We start from the raw sequence: 18,140 nt of genomic DNA, 5'->3' as shown, positions 1-18,140 counted from the left end.
GACGCAGAGAAATATGTATATAACTGCATACTGTATAATTGGCAAACCGGTTCTCCAGCAGGATGTGATTCAACACCCAAACACAAGCACATGGCCTGCAGGCGGGGCATGAAAACCACACACATCACCTGTAGGGACAGAGGGAGCACTGGCATCCCTGTCATGTGACTTAACCAATGTAGTTACACGAGTATTCACACTTTGATTACATTCAGGAAAAGAATACTAGTATACCTCTTATAATACACTGTACATAGGATAAATCGGTAACACTTTACAATAAGGTTATTTTATTAAACATCAGTTAATGTATTAACAAACATGAACTAAACATGAGCAATACATTGTTACTGTTTTTCTTAATCTTTGTTAACGTTAGTTAATACAAATCCAACTGTTCATTGTTTGTTCATGTTAGTTCACAGTGTATTAACTAATGTTAACAAGATTTTAATAAAGTATTAGTAAATGTTGAAATTAACATTAAAAAAAATAACACCGTAAACATCAGTTACAGCTTTAACTTCTTTAACTTGCCAAATAATCAAGGTATAAGCAAGTTAATCCACGGCTAGCCATCCATTAAAGGATTTTAATGGTGCAATGTGTAACTCCAGGCTTGACTTGATAGTGAAAACGTTTGCTGTCTGTCATTCATGCTGTCAAAGAGGTTAATGGACTTTAGTGAAAACTATGGGATAAAACATGCAAACAAGTACCAGTGAATATACTGTACACTCTGAGGAATCACTCATCCAACTCTAAATAACAACAATTCAGGCCTTGAAAAAGAAAACACCGCCACGACCAACCTCCAACGCACAGCCCACAATGACGAAAGTTCTGTATTCAACAGGCTTGACTGAATGACTTTGCTGGCAGGCGTGTGGTGGCGCCCGTCCGGTACTATTTCTGGCAGCTGTTAAAAAGTAATAGAATCAAGAAATGATTCTCAGCTCAGGAACAGACGCCTCAATAACAATTAGTAGTGATGAGGGACACCAAAACCAAATCAAGCAATGGGAAGAGGTGGCGCAGTTAAAACAAAATTGAGTTTAGAACTTTTATCAGATTTCAAAGGGAAGGCAAGGCATGCTGAGAGCTCCGTCTGACAGTATGGGCAAACCAAGTCAAAATACCAGAGGCTTTAGAGTTTATTAAATGGACACGCCATGTAGCAAGCTTAAATTTTTATCTACAAGCAAAGTGTATGCTCTTCTGTGAATTCAATGGAAATAACAGCACTCATGCAGAGGCAGTGTACTAAACTCCTTTCACAAGAATGTGAGAACATCCTGCATGTCATAAGACAATTTTTTTTTTTTTAAATCAGGGAACTGAGGGACGCTTTTTTGATTTTCGTACACAGAATGAGGAAAAGAAGAGAAGGGCGTTCTCTCTGATATGGGGGTCATCCTCAAAGTACACAATAAGAGCTGGAAGCTTAGTGGAATGCCTTCATCACACTGGAGACTGCCAGCTTCATGTCTAAACCCAGACGTGTCCTCCCATCTGGACTGGGGTACCAACAGCTCCTCACTAGGTATTTCAGAGAACTGCGAACAGCCATGAACTGCTGTGCAGTTCAGATGAGTTTCACATAATGGCATATGAATAACATATTTGTATCTGCTTCACCAGAAGTTTAACAGCTGTTCTCTGCTAATATTACAGTACTTGAACAAATCCAGCAGCATTGACTTGAGAAATCTCACCTGAAGGCATCTCCAACAGTTACGATCTCCACTTCACTGTCCGTGGAGGTGACGTTGATCTCCTCACTGGCAGGCACTGCAGGTGCAGGAGTCGCTTCGATCACAACCACGTCCTCGTCCAGGACACCTAATAGAAAACATGGATAAGCTCATTAATGGTAACATTCAAGCAACAGTGCACTTAAATCTACTTGTACAGAGCAAATATACACGATTCAGAGCACAATTGTGTATCTGAACAGGATTATGAAGAGATGTAGCAATCATTTCAAGCAGTATACATTTACCCAAAGCAAGTTTCAAAATGCTTTATGTAAAATAAAAATAAAAGAAATAATGTGATGCAACAATGTAAGTTAGCTACTTACAACGCAAGTTTGGCATGCAGTTACTAATTTCACCAAAGAGAATTGTAAAACTAAGACTGCAAGACAGTGTTTGAAAACAACAATAAAAAAAGAATACACTTTTTGAGAGTCATGATGCTTAAAGCAGTGGTTCTCAAACTTTTTGACTCCAGGGCAGGCAGGGCCATTTCAATGCCCTACGCAAAAATCCCTATTGACCCTCTACAATACACGCTGGGCCATAGTAGACAATTTGCCCATTTCACGGCTGCCACACTTACTGCCCAAACCAAACAGGTTTTGTGCACTTTTTACAATATCTTTAAATTGGACTTTGAACTTTGTTTTTACCATGTAGTAAAGCTTTGTTATCTTGCCAAAGCATTAACTGAGCCTTTTGATCAACGGTGTTGTTAAGCACTGCAAATGCAAACTTTATATGGAACAATCAGGCAGTAATTGACTGGTCTATCTCTGTTGTCATTTTTGGTCCATCCTCTCAAAAGCATCAAACTTCATACAGGTAGTAAAAACAAAATCAGTGAAAGGCTCCTCTGGTAAAATGTTTATTTTTGAAGTATAACCAATTTACATTGAGCATATTTTAAATATATCGAGCAAAATCCCTGCAGGGTTTTGCCAAGAAGCACATATACACACACAACCATCAAAGAGATTGGTGGTCATATTCTGCCTCAATCTGTACTTTTGTACTGTTATCTAAGCTCCCCAAGTCTTCTGAAAGCAACACTAGGACACTCATTAATCTAGAGCAGAAGCAATATCAGCCTCAGTAGCTACAGCTGTTTAATTGATGATGGTTTGGTGCAGCAGTGGAGCCAGGCAGGCTTCAGGCAGGCGTGCTTGTGTTTGCGCCGGAGAAACTAAATGTAGGTCAGTCAAAGATGTGCTTTGCAGTGTGCCGAAACAGGCTTTTGTAGTACAATCATTTATTCTTCTTCTGATTGGCTCTCCTGCTCAACTACTCATTCCTTCTTTAACTCGAGCTCTGCCTGGATTTGGTGTCAAGAGGTCCGGGGTGTGTTTCAAAATAAAGCTCACAAACATAGCTGGTACATGTCTCAGTGCGACTGACTGACAAACAACTTCTACTCAAGCTAGATTTTCTCCAGAAAATCACTTCCAGAAATGCATCTGGGTGACATCTGAAAAACCTTGAACTATTTCTGTAGGGACATGATCCCCACACAGTTTACAGTAAAAGATGATAAAAGAATTAATTAAACGGTTAGTTCGCCCAAAAATAAAAATGTCATTATAATGACTCACCCTCATGTCGTCCCAAGGCTGTAAGACCTTCGTTCATCTTTGGAACACAGTTTAAGATATTTTAGATTTAGTCTAATCTGTCAATCCTTTTAAAATGTATGTACGGTATACTGTCCTATCCTTGTCCAGAAAGGAAATAAAGACACCAAAGAAAATACAATGCTGAATACATTGTGTTATTTTTGGACCAAAATGTATTTTCGATGCTTCAAAACATTCTAAATAACCCACTGATGTCACATGGACTCCTTTAATTATGTCTTTATTTCCTTTCTGGACAAGGACAGTATACCGTACAATCATTTTCAATGGAGGGACAGAAAGGTCTGGGACTAAATCTAAAATATCTTAAACTGTGTTTTGAAGATGAACGGTCTTACGGGCTTGGAACGACATGAGGGTGAGTCATTAATGACATAATTTATATTTTTGGGTGAACCAACCCTTTAAGGTTCATTATATCAGCCTGCTTCATTTTTTTTTAAATACTATAACCATAATTACTGCTATGTAATTTTTTTTATTTCATTTTTTTTTAATACCATAATTTTTTTTACTTTTTTTTTTTTAAACACGAGTGTGGCAAGTCAACATGTGCACCAACTGCACAATATACAATATGTTAAAACAACTCTCCTTCAGCATTGTAAGGTTGTTGTGCTGTATTATCTGTGTTAGGCATGTTTGTGCACTGAGGCAGAAGCTCTTGGCTCGGGAGATTCATCATCATCCTCTGGGGTGTGTTGTTAAGGTCGATTCTCCCACTGAGTGCTGCTGCTTAGCACCTCGGCTCTTGCCCCGTTCCCCACGCTGCCCACAAGAATTGATCACACTACCAAACATAACTTCAACTTACAGCAGTAAACACGCAGCCGTATATAGTATGTTTAAACGTAATCTACCACTCAGTTACATTTCTTCTATCTTGTGGAAATGTGCTATCACAAATGCGTTCTTTGTTGTGTCATGTTTAGCTGTAGAGCTGAACGATTTTGTTTTTGTTTTTCTTTCAAGAATTATATATTTTTTTTGTTTCAAATAGAGGTCGCAATTCTCCAAAGTTTCTGAACTAAACAGACTAACAACTAAACAAAATAACGTAATTTACAAGAGGCGCAAACAAAATTTTCTATTTAAAAATGTATAATCTTTTTTTATTGTTTCAAATTTCCTACGCATCAGATGTTTCCTGTCAGATAGACTATAATACCGTATATATAAATGCACACATTGCTGTTAACACATCTAAAATAGGAGGACGACAGAGTGAGCTGCAGCAGGAAAAGGGCTCTGATCAAATTTGTCCTAAACATGACGTGTTTTATTAAGTGATTCAGTCAAACTAACTCATTATCATGTATTTTTTTTTAAAAAGATGTTTTGTTTTACCCAATCCCCACTGCTATACCAAAAGCATAAAAAATCATGAATTCAAAACTGATGTACATATGGAATAGTCATTGTTGTGGACTGTTACGAAGTGAAGTGATGTCATAACATGTTATGAAGAGAAGTGATGTAACAACAGGTTTCCTCCTGCAGAACAAGCAGTATGACCCATTGAAACCCTTGGGGTGCTGGAGAGATGCTCTGACCTCATCCAGTCATTTCCAAAGAAAATCTCTGCTTTCTGACCCAGTAACTCAATATTAGGTTTAGTGTGCCAACATAAACAACATGAAAACTGATATTCTGATGTCTTAAAGATCTCAAAATTTAAGAGATTACTGATTTTTTTTTTATTCTTATTATTTTTTTTAATACTTTTATAGAGATTATATTCAAAAAGTACTAATCGTGTGCTATTCGCACGGGATAAGTATTACCTGCTGACCTAGTTATTTGTAATAATTCAGGAGATTGCCTGTGATCTTAATCCCGTGTAAATTGTCCATGTCGGTCATTTGTAAAATAAAAATTCCCCTGCAAATGACCTACCATATTTCGCCGAACACAGAGGCACTGTGATTACATTAGTCCCGTGCGAATCGGCATCTGTGATTTGGCGGGGCCATATATAATTTTTTCAAGGTTTTTGAAAAAAGAACTGCGCCACACGAAATTCAGATAATAATCCAGTGTGAAAAGGGTTTTAGTCAAAATACTTAGGAGCTAAGCATAACTAGAAATATCTACATTCAGTAACAACATAATAAAAAATAATATTAATACATTTTGGCTAACTTCTGTCTTATCCAGGCCTGGAAGGCCTTTTTAAAACTCACAGATATTTCGAACCATGAGGGATCCATCTCAACCAATTTATCTGCCTTTTTAGACCGCTACCAGTATTTGAGTGTTTTTGAGTGGCAAACCACTCACGTGTACATCTGTAAACATACTGACATGGGGGAGTGGAAGGGAGAGAGAGAGCGTGTGAGAGAGAGGACTAGGCCACTAGTTATATAGCATGCTCTCCTCTGATGCATGCTTAGCTGCAAAAGATATTTCACACATTATAGCGATTTTATGGGTATGATGTGTGTATGTTCAATCGAGTGGTTTAGATCTCTGTGAAAGGAATGTGCAAGGTTTAGCTAATCTTTCTTGGTACGGTAGAGATAGTGGCAGAGTGTTAGGTGAAGACTTGCTGTTGCTCAACAGGAAACAAACATTCTGCAGTATGTAACAAGCACGAACAGCTTGTTGATGTACTTTTCCATTTCATCCTCTATAGCCATCCCTCAAAAACATGAGTTATGGCCATAATATAATAACTGCATTCAAATATGCACAGTAATGACCAATAAAGAGCAACGGCTTTATAAGAACTATAAAACATAACTAGCCATTGTGAACAAGAGCACATTCATTTTTTTCATTAGTAAACTGATAAAATGGGATAATAAGTACAGTAAAATTTTAAACTATTTACATGCTTTTTTATAGAACAAAGCTATTTTTCCCCACTGTGTTTATATATTTTTTGCCAGTCGCCCACAATCTTAAGGGGGACTAAAGGAACGAGACTTGCTCAGATCAGCAATATACAACTCAACTTGAATAAAAACAATACAATCAAGAACAAGTTGAATCCAAAAGATTAAAAGGAAATAGATCTGTCATTTGTGTTTTCAGAGACAGCATACAAAAAAGTCCTCATAAAACATCAACTTTAAGCAAAGAGAATATCCAAATATTCTCTCTTAGGCCGTGTGTCCACCAAAGCGTTTTTCCACGCGCCTGGCGTATGTTTTCAATTGTTTTCAATGGGAGCGCCGTGATTTTTAAACGCCATGAGCGTACCGATGCGCTGAGCGTTTTTTTTCACACTGAAGCGCCGAGTGCCCGGTGTTTTTACTGGTCAACTTGTTCAACTTCGGATAAAACGCAGCGCTCATCACTGTCACTTTTTACCCAGCCGTCCAATCACAGTGGAGGAGGGGCGGGACTAATACCACACCGACCAACAGTCAACATTCAAACTGCTGCGGATATTCTGTATCATAGCAACGAAACGTCTCAACAGGAAAAAACGCTGCGCTGCCAAAACGCTCTCAAGCGCCCAATGCATGGCGTCTTCAGCAGAGCATCGAGCGTTTTCAGCTGGCTAAAAACGCTTTTGTGGACACACAGCCTTATGCTCACCAAGGCTATATTTATTTGAACAACAACAACAAAAAAAACATTTTAAAATGTAATATATTCCTGGGGTGGCAAAGCTGAATTTTCAGTTGCTTCAGTCTTCAGTTTCACAAGATCCTGTAGAAATCATTCTAATGTGGTCATTTGGTGCTCAAGAAACAATTGTATTATCATCAATGTTGAATTTGTTTTAAGATTCTTTGACTGACCCCAAACTTTAACTATATTTATTCATATACTGAAAAAAATCTCAATCCTGGATGCTGATTGTTCAATACAGTGTTCCAGCAGTGGCTTACTTTATAGCTTCAACCTGTTCACCTGCCAAACACCTGTGGTGGATCGTTGTTTTTGGTGAATTGTGTAAACATGAAAGGTATTTACCTAAAGGCGTTTCTCTCAATAAATACAAAAAAATATTTTCAGACTCAACAGGAAAAGAAGAAAAGCCAAAGTTCTCATTCAGTCACAATATGAACTAAACATGTGCTCTTTGTGCCCTTCCTACAACTTCCTTTAAAAACAGTATGAATTGATGTTAGGGTTAAGATAAAAAGCGATTTACCTGAGGCCACAGCCGCATTGCTGGCTTGGCTGCTACTGCTGCTAACATCCACGTACAGCTCATCCTCTGCCTCAGTGGAGGAAGGGGAGGAGGAGTCAGAGGTCAGCTCCTCACTGGAGCTGCTGGTACTGTGCAAGAGGGCGTACTTCTTCCGTGCGATCACCTCTCGCTTCTTCCTCTGCAGCAGTAATCGCTCCTTCTGCTTTGGAGTCCGCTGGGCCCCGCCTCCCGCTACACCCTTTACAAACCGCTTTCTGTGCAACGGCCTGCGTGAGCTGAGACATGGACGTTTCACATGATTGCTTTCCGGCTCAAGTCGAGCCCATTTACGCGACCTGCTGGCACGAGTCCGGGCGAGCAGTGGCCTCATGCCTACTGCCGTGCCGCCCACTGCACTGCCGGTGGAGGCCGAACCAGGAGCCTTGAGCTGCTGCCTCACTGTCATCAGCCCCCCGTCCTCCTCTGAGCTAAGAGTGTCCGAGTCACCAAACCGAAGGCTGGAGGAGGGCGAAGAGGCACAGTCACTCAATGAGGACTCTGGGTTCCTCTCATCCTCGCTACGTGTCTCTAGCATCAAGGGCCTGTGGCGGGGCGGAGTAAGGGCTGCCTCACTCATTGGCGCTTCCTTCAGAGAACAATACGACGGCCCAGGCTGCTGGCTCTTGCGCTTTTTGCGTCCCGACAAGACTCTGTCACAGTCTCTGCGACCTCCAGCATCTCGTGAAGGCCGATGCCTGGTCTCGGCACAGAGCGGAGAAGGGAAATCACTTCCTGCCTTGCCAATCACCTCCATCTCAGCAGGGAAGCTCTTAGCGGTCTCCATTGGTTCGGGGTTAGCCAGAGGCCCCTTCAGGGGCTCCTGCTTTCGTCGTGCATCAGACGGAATCTCACTCTTCATTGCGACTAACCCACAACGAAGTGCCACCAAGGCTCAATACGCTGAATCCTAAGGTTCCATTGGAGATCCAGCAATCCTACAACTGGAAAATATAAAACATTATGCACAGAATGAAAATATTGTTCCCAAAAGACAAACAAATTATTAAATCAATACATACATACACATATAACACATATTTTTACACATTTTTACAAATTAGAGAGCAGTTCCATTTTCCACCACATATTTACACAGGAAAACTGTGGAGCGCTGTAGAGCTGGGGAGGGCTTACGCACCAGTCGCCCTGCTTCCTATCATGACACATGCCTGCCGAAGCCATAAGCTAAATTTTAATTTATCCTGCTCACTTTACAACTTAAACTTAATCTGAAAAATATTTGTTTCAGAATTCTAAACACATTTACAATTTATTATTGATTCAGTTATTTTGGAGGTAGACATGAGCTGGTATTCGGTAATACAATAAATCGCTGTAATGAATATGCACAATATTGTTATTGTGGGCATTTGAAAATACCGTAAAAAAAAATAGTAAGCTTATAAGCTTATTTCATATCAACTGCTTAAAAAAACACTCTGGGGGAAGGAGGAACGCTGCCAACAACTTATACCCTTCTAAAAGCCAGGCTACATACTCCGAAGCATTCAGCGTGAGACTCACGGAACTGACACTTTTCACACACCATATACCGTGTACCATGTACCATAATACCATATACCGTGATAAAAACAAGTAATCGCGTCATGAAAATTTGACACTGGCACATGCCTATTTGGACGTCTATGTTTTGGAGGAATATTTTGGTGGGTCATTGCCCCACCTGCCCTTACAGATGGGCCGCGGCTGCTACCTACATCATAAGAAGAGAAGTACATATGGGATAACAAGCAGTCCACTACGTTTCCAATGCAAAACCTAGCTCTTACTTACACTCAAACATTGTTTTAGAAGCCATTTCTGGCAGTTATCCAGGCAGTTCTTGTTTGCGCTCTAATAAAAGAAAGGAAATGATGTCTAAAGAAAGGTCATCTCTTACACTGCATAGACAAAAATGAGCAACCGTTTCAGGAACGACTTAATACCTCCTGCAAAAGACTAAACTCATAAATCTACCATGCACAGGATAATTCTGCTAGGGGGTCATTATTTCACACCCTCACCTATAGTTTTCCATTATTCTTATGATAATAGGGTAGGAAAAGAGCAGTCACATCTCTCACACGATGTGACGCCTAATAGCAGACAGCTGTTTGTTGTTTTGCATTAAATGGTGTTCAATAGAGGTGTATATGAAGAGCCTCTTCATCTTGATCCTTATATAATGCCGTTATTTGGGCTGAAGCAACCTAAATAAATCCCTCTCAAATTAGGTTCCTGCTTGCTTGCATAATGGGTATTTATCCATCACTGCTCGTAATTTTCATAATCATTACCAACATCCACAAAGCCTCTTCCTCCTCTCATTATGAAAATCTAACAATTCAGCCATTTTATTCATTACCTCTTTTATTCTCATCTCACAACCATCTTTCCCTCTTTAATCAAAATCTCGCTGTGTTCTGATCACTCTTCCATTCACCAGAATCCCATTATGCCCTAGCATTTCTTCAGCCATTGCTAATTAACATTTCGGCACCGTGCCCCAAAAGCCTTCACAGAAGCCACGGCAAGGCCCTGAGTTCCCTTACCTGTAAATTATGAAAGCAGCCATCTGTTTCATAAGGCATATAGTCTCTCTTTGCATCAACTTCTCTGTCACTGGTAACAGTGTCAAACAGCTACTTTCCTCTATTCATCAATATAAACGTGGAAAAAACATTCATGATTTGTGTGTGCTTAAGGACAGCACATCAACCTAACAAATTACAAACTAAACTTACAAAGGAAAAGAAAGGATTGCCCTGCAAAACGTACAGCCCCTTACAATTAAAGGACTAAAGAATAAGACTGTTTTTAACCATGTATTTGTATTATACACCATTTAGGGGTATGGAAAGAAAGGTGAAAAAGACCTATCACCTATCAGAAAGGTGAAAAAGATTTCAAAAGAACAAAACCCCAACAAAATGTCTTCCACAAAAGTAAACAAAGTAAATTGCCCAGTAACTGCAGTCAAAATGTTTTACTGTAACTACTATAGTAATATTGTTATTCTATCAAGACCACTAACTTTTATTATGACCCACTGACATTGAGCAATATCCAGTTTCACAAAAGCAAACCAAGACAAACCCTCTCACAACCCATAGACCCAGTCTATAACCTCAGAAAACATCAACATATGCCTATAAAGCTGTGAATTTATTAAAAAGGGGAACATTGAGAAACATTTTTTATGTATAATCAGAAAACACACACATAAAAACAGGTTTTAAAATCTATCCCTGCTGTAAATATTTTTGTTACTGCCAGACTCCCAGACATGCACCAAATAAAAAAGTAGGGCTTCTATTGCATGACTAAACTAAACTGATTTATTCATTATTATTTATAATGTTTCTTAGCACAATTTTCACTCTTCACTCGAACTGTGTTCATCGTTGTCCCTGAGCTAGACTGCTCTCCCAGGCTCCTCTGAGACTGATCCTGTCAACCTGTGATGTACCGCTGTGCCATGCAACAAAGTGCACCACAGCATCGCCATGAAGCGGCCCCAGAGGGCCCCATATTGTGGCAGTGCCTCTTGACGCCAAGGTGGATACAGATTTCAAAAGATCGGGGATTTTAGGGGGCTGTTTTAATTCCTTCCCCAGGGATCGCTGTGTATATCTATGTTGAGTAGCTCCGCCATAAGCAATAGCATGACATGACACACAGCCCAAACATAAGAGAATAACTGTAAAGCAACACATTCGACTAAAACGATTAACTTTGAATAGACTAATCTGCAGTGAAACAACCCTACTAGATACTGTAATGGAACAACTAAAATATAATGAAATATAGTAAAATACATAAAATCTTACAAAACAAGAAATATAAAAAGAGGATTTGTTGTTCATTTCTGTATGACGTCAAACATTTATTTAATCAAGCTCCAAAAAACAGCTTGTTTAGATATTGCGGAATTTGTGATGTTACACTGGTAAATATGCATTTGACTGCCTCTAGAGCAAAACATGAATAGTTTTACATCATCGATACTAGGGTGGGGAACTGAAAAAAGGCTGCTGTCACTAACACCTGGATGGAGACAATATGCTGTTACACGTTGTTCACATTCACAAAACCGACGCAAATATTTTGCCAAGATGGACATTTTTAAATAACTGTGTGTGTATTTTAATGTTTATGTATAATAATAAGTTGCGAAACTCTGGAGAGGCGGCTATTTGTGTGCACTTTGGTTTTGCGTAGGGTGGAGGGGTGAGTTGTCTAAGACCCAACATCTAGCTAAGTGGAGTGCCTCAAGGCTCAGTGCTTGGACCACTACTCTTCTTCATCTACATAACATCACTATGGTCTGTGATTCTGAAACATGGCTTTTTCTTTCACAGCTACGCTGATGACACACAACTCTACCTTTCATTCCAGCCTGATGATCCAAAGGTTGCTGCTCGCATCTCATCCTACCTGATGGACATTTCTGGCTGGGTGAAGGACCACCACCTTCAACTAAACCTTGCGAAAACAGCTGCTTGTGGTCCCGGCCAACCCAACACTTCAACTTCTCCATTCAGCTAGGTTTGTCATCCATCAAGGTCAGCCAGGAACCTCGGAGTTGTAATTGATTATCAATTGAACTTCACAGACACCACATTGCTAACTGCCCAGTCATGAAGATTTTTCTTGTACAACATTAGGAGGATCAGGCCTTTCTTATCAGAGCATGCTAGACAACTCCTTGTCCAAGCCCTTGTACTATCCAGACTGGACTATTGTGTTCTCTTACTGGTCTTCCAGGTTGCACCGTCAAACCTCTACAACTGATCCAGAATGCTGCAGCCAGAGTGGTCAATCCTCTCATCACAAAATGGCACTGGTTGCCAGTTGCTGTTCACATCAAATTCAAGTCTCTGACTTTCACCAACAGAACAACCACTGCCTTTTACCTAAACTCATTACTTCTGACTTATGTGCATCCAGAAACTTGCACACTAAAAGTGAATGCCGTCTTGTGGTGCCATCTCAAAGAGGCACAAAATCGCTTTCTTTGACCTTTTTCTGGTCTGTTCCCTGCTGGTGGAATGACCTGCCTAACTCAAACATAGCTGCAGAGTCTGTGGCCATTTTCAAGAAACGGCTGATGACGCATCTTTCATTCTGTATGTATTATCTTTATACAATAAAAAGTACAAGTACTGCGTTAGATTAAACTGGGAAGGGTCCTCCTAGAACTTGCAATCTTGCATGTTGTTGTCCTATTGTTAGCTTGACTGCTTCTATTGTTCTCAGTGTCTGTTAAATAAATAAATGTATATGTAGCTGGAAAAGAACATTAGTAAATATTGAGAGATCAACCACAGATTACATTAATAGGTCTTAAACAAAACACTAGTTCTTTCACCAAGCATGACGTCTTATGTTGGAAAGCAGAAACGCTTTATTATTAACACAAATGAATCCTTAGTTTATAGAGGCAGATATTATATTTTTAATGAGCCATTAAGACAAATGACAGGAATAGCATTTTCATATATTTATGGAATATTAAGATTATTACAATTAGGAGCAAAAGTAGTAACACAGCATCTTATTTGAATGGTTTTGTTTTTCAAAACAGATGATGGAAGTGCACCGTGAGAGAGAAGATTCTTTGAACAAATCACTGAGGAATAGTTTGAGCCATGGTGGTATTAATAATCTCTTTTCAGATGTCACTGCTTTATGGGAGTCAACAGCACATATGTCATGCTCCCAGAGGGGGGCACATTAAACGCGTTATTGTAAATGCAAAGACTGGAATCTGATCCAGCTGCTGACCAATTCCGTCCCAAAATGACCAGATGAAACCAGCATCTCTATTTCCAATCAAATAACAACGTCGATTCAATAACAATTCAATAAATCATAACACAAAGGCAACGAGGGTTTGATAAACAACAGAAAAATAAAGGCACCAATGGCATGTTGATGTTGATACTTCCTTCGACATATTAGTTGACAGCAATATACAGATTCTAAAACACATCCTAAAACAGACATCTAAGACACGTTTAAACAAAAAGTGACAGATAATGTTGTGTATCAGTAGCCCATTGGGCCTGGATGTGTTGGGACAAACACACTCTCTACTGAAACTGCTAGCGGCGGGCTATTAGCCTCTCCAGTTAGTCAAACAATAGCTCATACCAATTGAAATTTACCATTAAAACAACTATAAACAGAGACACTTACCTCTTTACAGGTCGGAAAACTACCCCCGTTGGACTTAACCCCTTTCCAGTGTACAATTTTCGTCGACAGAAGTAGAAAAGTATTAGGGAAGCGAGTGAACGTCAGCGGAGGCTTGTGTGAAACTGACAGTCAAATAAACCCGGAGAGGGAGGGAGATAGAGAGAGAGGCCCAGCGCTTTAGCCTCCCCGCTAACTGACGGATATTTCGACGATTACCCTTTAAATGTATGAGAATACGCACGCGAGTTACAGTATCACACGTTTAACGTCACGGCGAGCTAATTGTACGGAGAGAACATTTAATTTAGCGGGCATATATGTTTCGAATTCCTCCCCGTTTGTCCTCGGGTGCGAGTCCCCATTCCTGCCTATTCGCGGCGTCCATTAGAGCGCTGCTATGTGTGTGTATGTGAACAGCCCTACTACTACGCACACACGCGCGCGCGAGCGAGCATTTCGACATTTTACGACATTCTCGCATCCTTGACGACTCTCCGGGACAACAACATCGCCTAAAGGCTTGCCGTTGCCGAAAATGACAATATATTGTGAATAATTAATGTTCATAGTGGTTTGCTACAGACTCTTGTGAATCTATAAAGATATTTTTAAGGCAGTTTATGAATGCGGACCAATATATTACTATGTTGTATTGGGGAAGCCTCATGCGATCAGCGCTTATAGCCTACGTTACACATAAACTGAAGGTGCAAGCTTGTATGTTTTATGAGGTTTTCGTTATTTCAATATAAAAATATAGAAACAACACAACACTGAATTGGCCTTAATATCACAAGTCTCTGGTAAAATGCATTACCTTTTTTAATGATTGGTCTAGTACGATGTGTTTGCGATTCTGTTTGTTTGTTTGTTTTTGAGAAGTTAAAGGTGACAAACCCCCTCAAAATGGGGAATGCTTTTTTTGTAAAAAATAAAAAATCCCGTAATATTATTAACCCACTGAATGTGGTGTATTATATTGTCTCGAATCTTTTGAGCCCCTCATCAAGTTACGCTAGGTGGCGACAAGTCAATATTTTGTGTGAGTTCTGAACTCACTCAACAGAGTCAACATTTTATAGTGAGTTATGCATTTTTATTAATGCGTTCTTTTATTTTTTGACAACAGACCACTGCCAAGTATATAAATTGTCTCTGGTTTAACACACCGTTGCCATGAAAAACAGAGTGTTGCCATGGACACAGTTCTGTTCACTCTGGAGGATATACTAGTTTAAATCAATAAACTCCTTTTAAAATCATTATTTTGTGTGAAATTATTGATTTATTTGGTAGGTAGCAATGTAATAAGTGGGATAATGTAGATCGAGGCTGTTCTAAAACTGTTTTAATATTATTTATTCAGCAGTCACTTTATTCAAAATGGAGTTAAGTGAAGGAAACATTATTCATGGTCAGAACATGGAAATGAACAAGAATGATTAAATTACTTTAACAATTTGTTCATGGACGAATCACTATTTCAGAAGAGGATTTTAAAAATAACATTAATTCACAATTTGTACCCCATTAAAAAATGGGCATAGCTAAAAAAAAAATCTATTCATTATAAACAGATACATGGAGTCTTAAAATTTTATTTTGCATGAGTTTTCTAAGGCCACATTCACACAGCAACAAAATGCGGGTTTAAATCCCCAAAACCGGTTTTATATTTAAAATGTTTCATTTTAAAAAATGCCCTGTCTTAAAAATTAAAGGTCCTTGATCAGCAGTCACTATTATCACCACCATACTAACTTAACCAACAATTACTAAGGGAATCAGTCAAACAACTTTTAAATGAGTCAGTTCAATGTCGTCGACGTCGTGTTTTACAGAGTTTTACAAATGTGAAACTGGAGATGATGAATGATTGAAAAGCGTCCCTTTCCATTTCAACCAATCGAAGTCGAGTATTTCGTGAGGCAGTGGCCAATCAGACAGCACGGAGCAGTATTTGAATCAGCAGAAGGCCTTTTGTACAGTACTGTGCGGTTTGTTTTGAGTTGGACAAGGAACATTAAAAATTAAACGGTCTGTTTTTAATTTTTTTATATTTTATTTAAGCAAGACCTATTGAAAAGCCTATTCGTCATGGAAATGCACGCATTGGTGAGTATTAAATGCAGAAATATGCGTTTATATTTGTCTAATAAAAGGCTTGCTAGCGTCAAAGCAGCTTCGTGTTTGTTAGCTTAACGTTAAATAGCTAAGAGTCGTGTTGAAATGGCTTGAATGAGCATGGTTTTAGTTCTTACTTCCTTTCCTCATACAGCGCAATGTAAACAACCCTATGTTTATCGGTGGCAAAGGCGGTCCTGGAAACGGTGCAGCAAGGAGAGCCGTGTTTGGCGAACTTTCCAACTTTTCCCACAAACCAGTTAAGGTGCGTGTCTATTTAACGTTACCATCGTGCAGCTTGTGCGTTTGAGCAACAGCGTGATGCCACGCATTCCTCTTTGTTCTTTCCATTTCAGAAGGTTCAAGCTTTGCAATCCGCTAAACCGACTGTCCAGCCAGCTGTTATGCAACCCAAACGTGCCCAGGTGCAGCATGATGTCCCCCCGCCTGCCCCAGCGTTGACCCCCTCTGCTCAAGCTGACGTCAGCATGAAGGAAGAGGAACTGTGTCAAGCCTTTTCCAGCACCCTCTTTCCAGTCGAAGACATCGATGAGGGGGATGCTGACATGCCTCAGCTGTGTCCTGAATATGTGAAGGACATCTATGCGTATCTACAAAGCCTTGAGGTACTTGCGGCTTGTCCGTTTACAGTGCTTGTCTTTTCCACATTTCGTTCCTCCTACATCTTCTGTGCTCTCATTGCAGGTTCAGCAGTCGGTTCGTCCCCGTTATATGCGTGGTTATGATATCAATGGACGAATGCGTGCTCTCCTGGTTGACTGGCTGATTCAGGTGCACTCAAGATTTCAGCTCCTGCAGGAAACCTTATACATGACTGTGGCCATCCTTGATCGCTTTCTCCAGGTGACCTTTACAGTCAGTTGTTCTCTTGTTCATGCCGTACCCTATGCTGTGAATGCTATACTGATGTATACTTTCTGGGTGATGACTTGGTGAATTTTAATGTCTGAGTGACTTAATCAAATTTGATTTTAAAACCTTGTAACCAATGTTATTTATGGACTGAATCTACAGAAGTTTGGAATTGCTAAACCCCTTTTTCTTTCCCTTTCAGGTTCAGCCTGTGACCCGAAAGAAGCTCCAGCTAGTGGGAGTTACTGCAATGCTGGTTGCTTGTAAATATGAGGAAATGTATGTGCCGCTGGTTGGGGACTTTGCCTACATCGCTGACGATGCCTTCTCAAAAGCCCAGATCAGAGAGATGGAGATGTTGATTCTCAGCGAGCTGAACTTTGAACTTGGACGTCCTCTGCCCTTGCACTTTTTGCGGAGAGCTTCAAAGGCTGGCAATGCAAGTGCAGGTTTTCATAATCACTGTGGTTTGGCAGGAGTTTTCTTCTCTTTTTTTTTTTTTTCTCTAAGCTTCAGATGTTAAGTCCTTCCATTTTTAAAAATGCTTTCTAGGCGGATGCTGAGAAGCATACACTGGCAAAATATTTCCTTGAACTGACGCTACTTGACTATGACATGGTCCACTATAAGCCTTCTGAGACTGCAGCTGCTGCTCTGTGCCTCTCTCAACTTGTGCTTGATGGCCAAAAATGGGTAATCCTTTTCTTTTTTTCCTTCTCTGCCATACACACACGCCTATACACTTTTATGGATTATTTTCTTTTTCCCCTGCTGCTCCAGTCACCAACCCAACAACACTACTCCACCTATGCTGAGGCCCACCTGAAGCCTATCATGCAACAGATTGCCAAAAATGTGGTTGCAGTCAATGAAGGACTCTCAAAGCATGTGGTAAGTGCATTTTTATTAGATGTTACACGTATGCTTTTGCCTGATTTTGATTCAAAGCGAATCTTTCAAAAAGGTACATGAGCATTGGGTTACTTGTACTAATTTCTAGGCTGATGTTGTCCATCTCTTACAGACCGTGAAAAAGAAATACTCCAGCAGTAGGCTCATGAAGATCAGCCTCCTTCCTCAGTTGAAGTCGTCACTTGTGAAGGATCTGGCTGCTCCTCTGCTGTCCAGCTCCTGAGGATTTTTATGTGGGAATGAACACTTGCACTTTATTTGTGTCAGCCATTTTGAGAGATGGACTGCTGCTTTTTAAACTGATGTACATATTTTTGGATTGCTTGTATTAATAAATGTTTCTACTTTTTAATTTTTTTTATTTTAAGCTGAGGGTTTAAATTTGAGTTGGTTTTATGAACTTGTTGTAGCTGTATTTGCTTGCCTTTTTATTGGCCAAATTGGAGCTGAAAGCATTAATTCAAAGATTTAATGCCATTTTCTGACTTG

The 18,140-nt window shown here is 39.8% G+C and overlaps 2 protein-coding genes across 5 annotated transcripts in view; one reads left to right on the top strand and one right to left on the bottom strand.

The window, feature by feature from the left end:
• rnf111 (ring finger protein 111) overlaps positions 1–14,165 on the bottom strand; it is a 36,929-nt gene extending 22,764 nt beyond the window's left edge. For all 4 annotated transcript variants that reach the window (XM_039689068.2, XM_039689070.2, XM_039689069.2 and 1 more), the window contains exons 1-3: positions 13,743–14,165; positions 7,503–8,482; positions 1,716–1,842 (exon numbers count right to left, since the gene is read on the bottom strand). In XM_039689068.2, coding sequence (XP_039545002.2) covers positions 1,716–1,842; positions 7,503–8,400 — 1,025 coding nt within the window. In that variant the 5' untranslated portion in view covers positions 8,401–8,482; positions 13,743–14,165. The remainder of the gene's footprint in view (positions 1–1,715; positions 1,843–7,502; positions 8,483–13,742) is intronic.
• Positions 14,166–15,697: 1,532 nt separating this feature from the next.
• ccnb2 (cyclin B2) lies at positions 15,698–18,003 on the top strand. The gene is made up of 8 exons (XM_039689124.2): positions 15,698–15,857; positions 16,021–16,131; positions 16,223–16,492; positions 16,572–16,730; positions 16,942–17,178; positions 17,292–17,432; positions 17,520–17,630; positions 17,764–18,003. Exons 1-8 carry the CDS (start codon positions 15,840–15,842, stop codon positions 17,872–17,874), a joined length of 1,158 nt encoding a protein of 385 aa, XP_039545058.2. The 5' UTR covers positions 15,698–15,839; the 3' UTR covers positions 17,875–18,003.
• Positions 18,004–18,140: the final 137 nt, after the last annotated feature.

The sequence above is a fragment of the Pimephales promelas genome, chromosome 1, assembly GCF_988280905.1.
Source record: "Pimephales promelas chromosome 1, fPimPro1.hap1.1, whole genome shotgun sequence".
Classification (NCBI taxonomy): Eukaryota; Metazoa; Chordata; class Actinopteri; order Cypriniformes; family Leuciscidae; genus Pimephales; species Pimephales promelas.
The sequence above is the reverse complement of the archived record's forward strand: the minus strand, read 5'-3'. Positions and strand labels throughout refer to the sequence as shown.

Coding starts and splice junctions, on each gene's coding strand:
- ccnb2 (XM_039689124.2), top strand. Junction 17,179..17,291: donor GAGCTTCAAAGGCTGGCAAT/GCAAGTGCAGGT, acceptor AATGCTTTCTAG/GCGGATGCTGAGAAGCATAC. Junction 17,631..17,763: donor AAGGACTCTCAAAGCATGTG/GTAAGTGCATTT, acceptor CATCTCTTACAG/ACCGTGAAAAAGAAATACTC.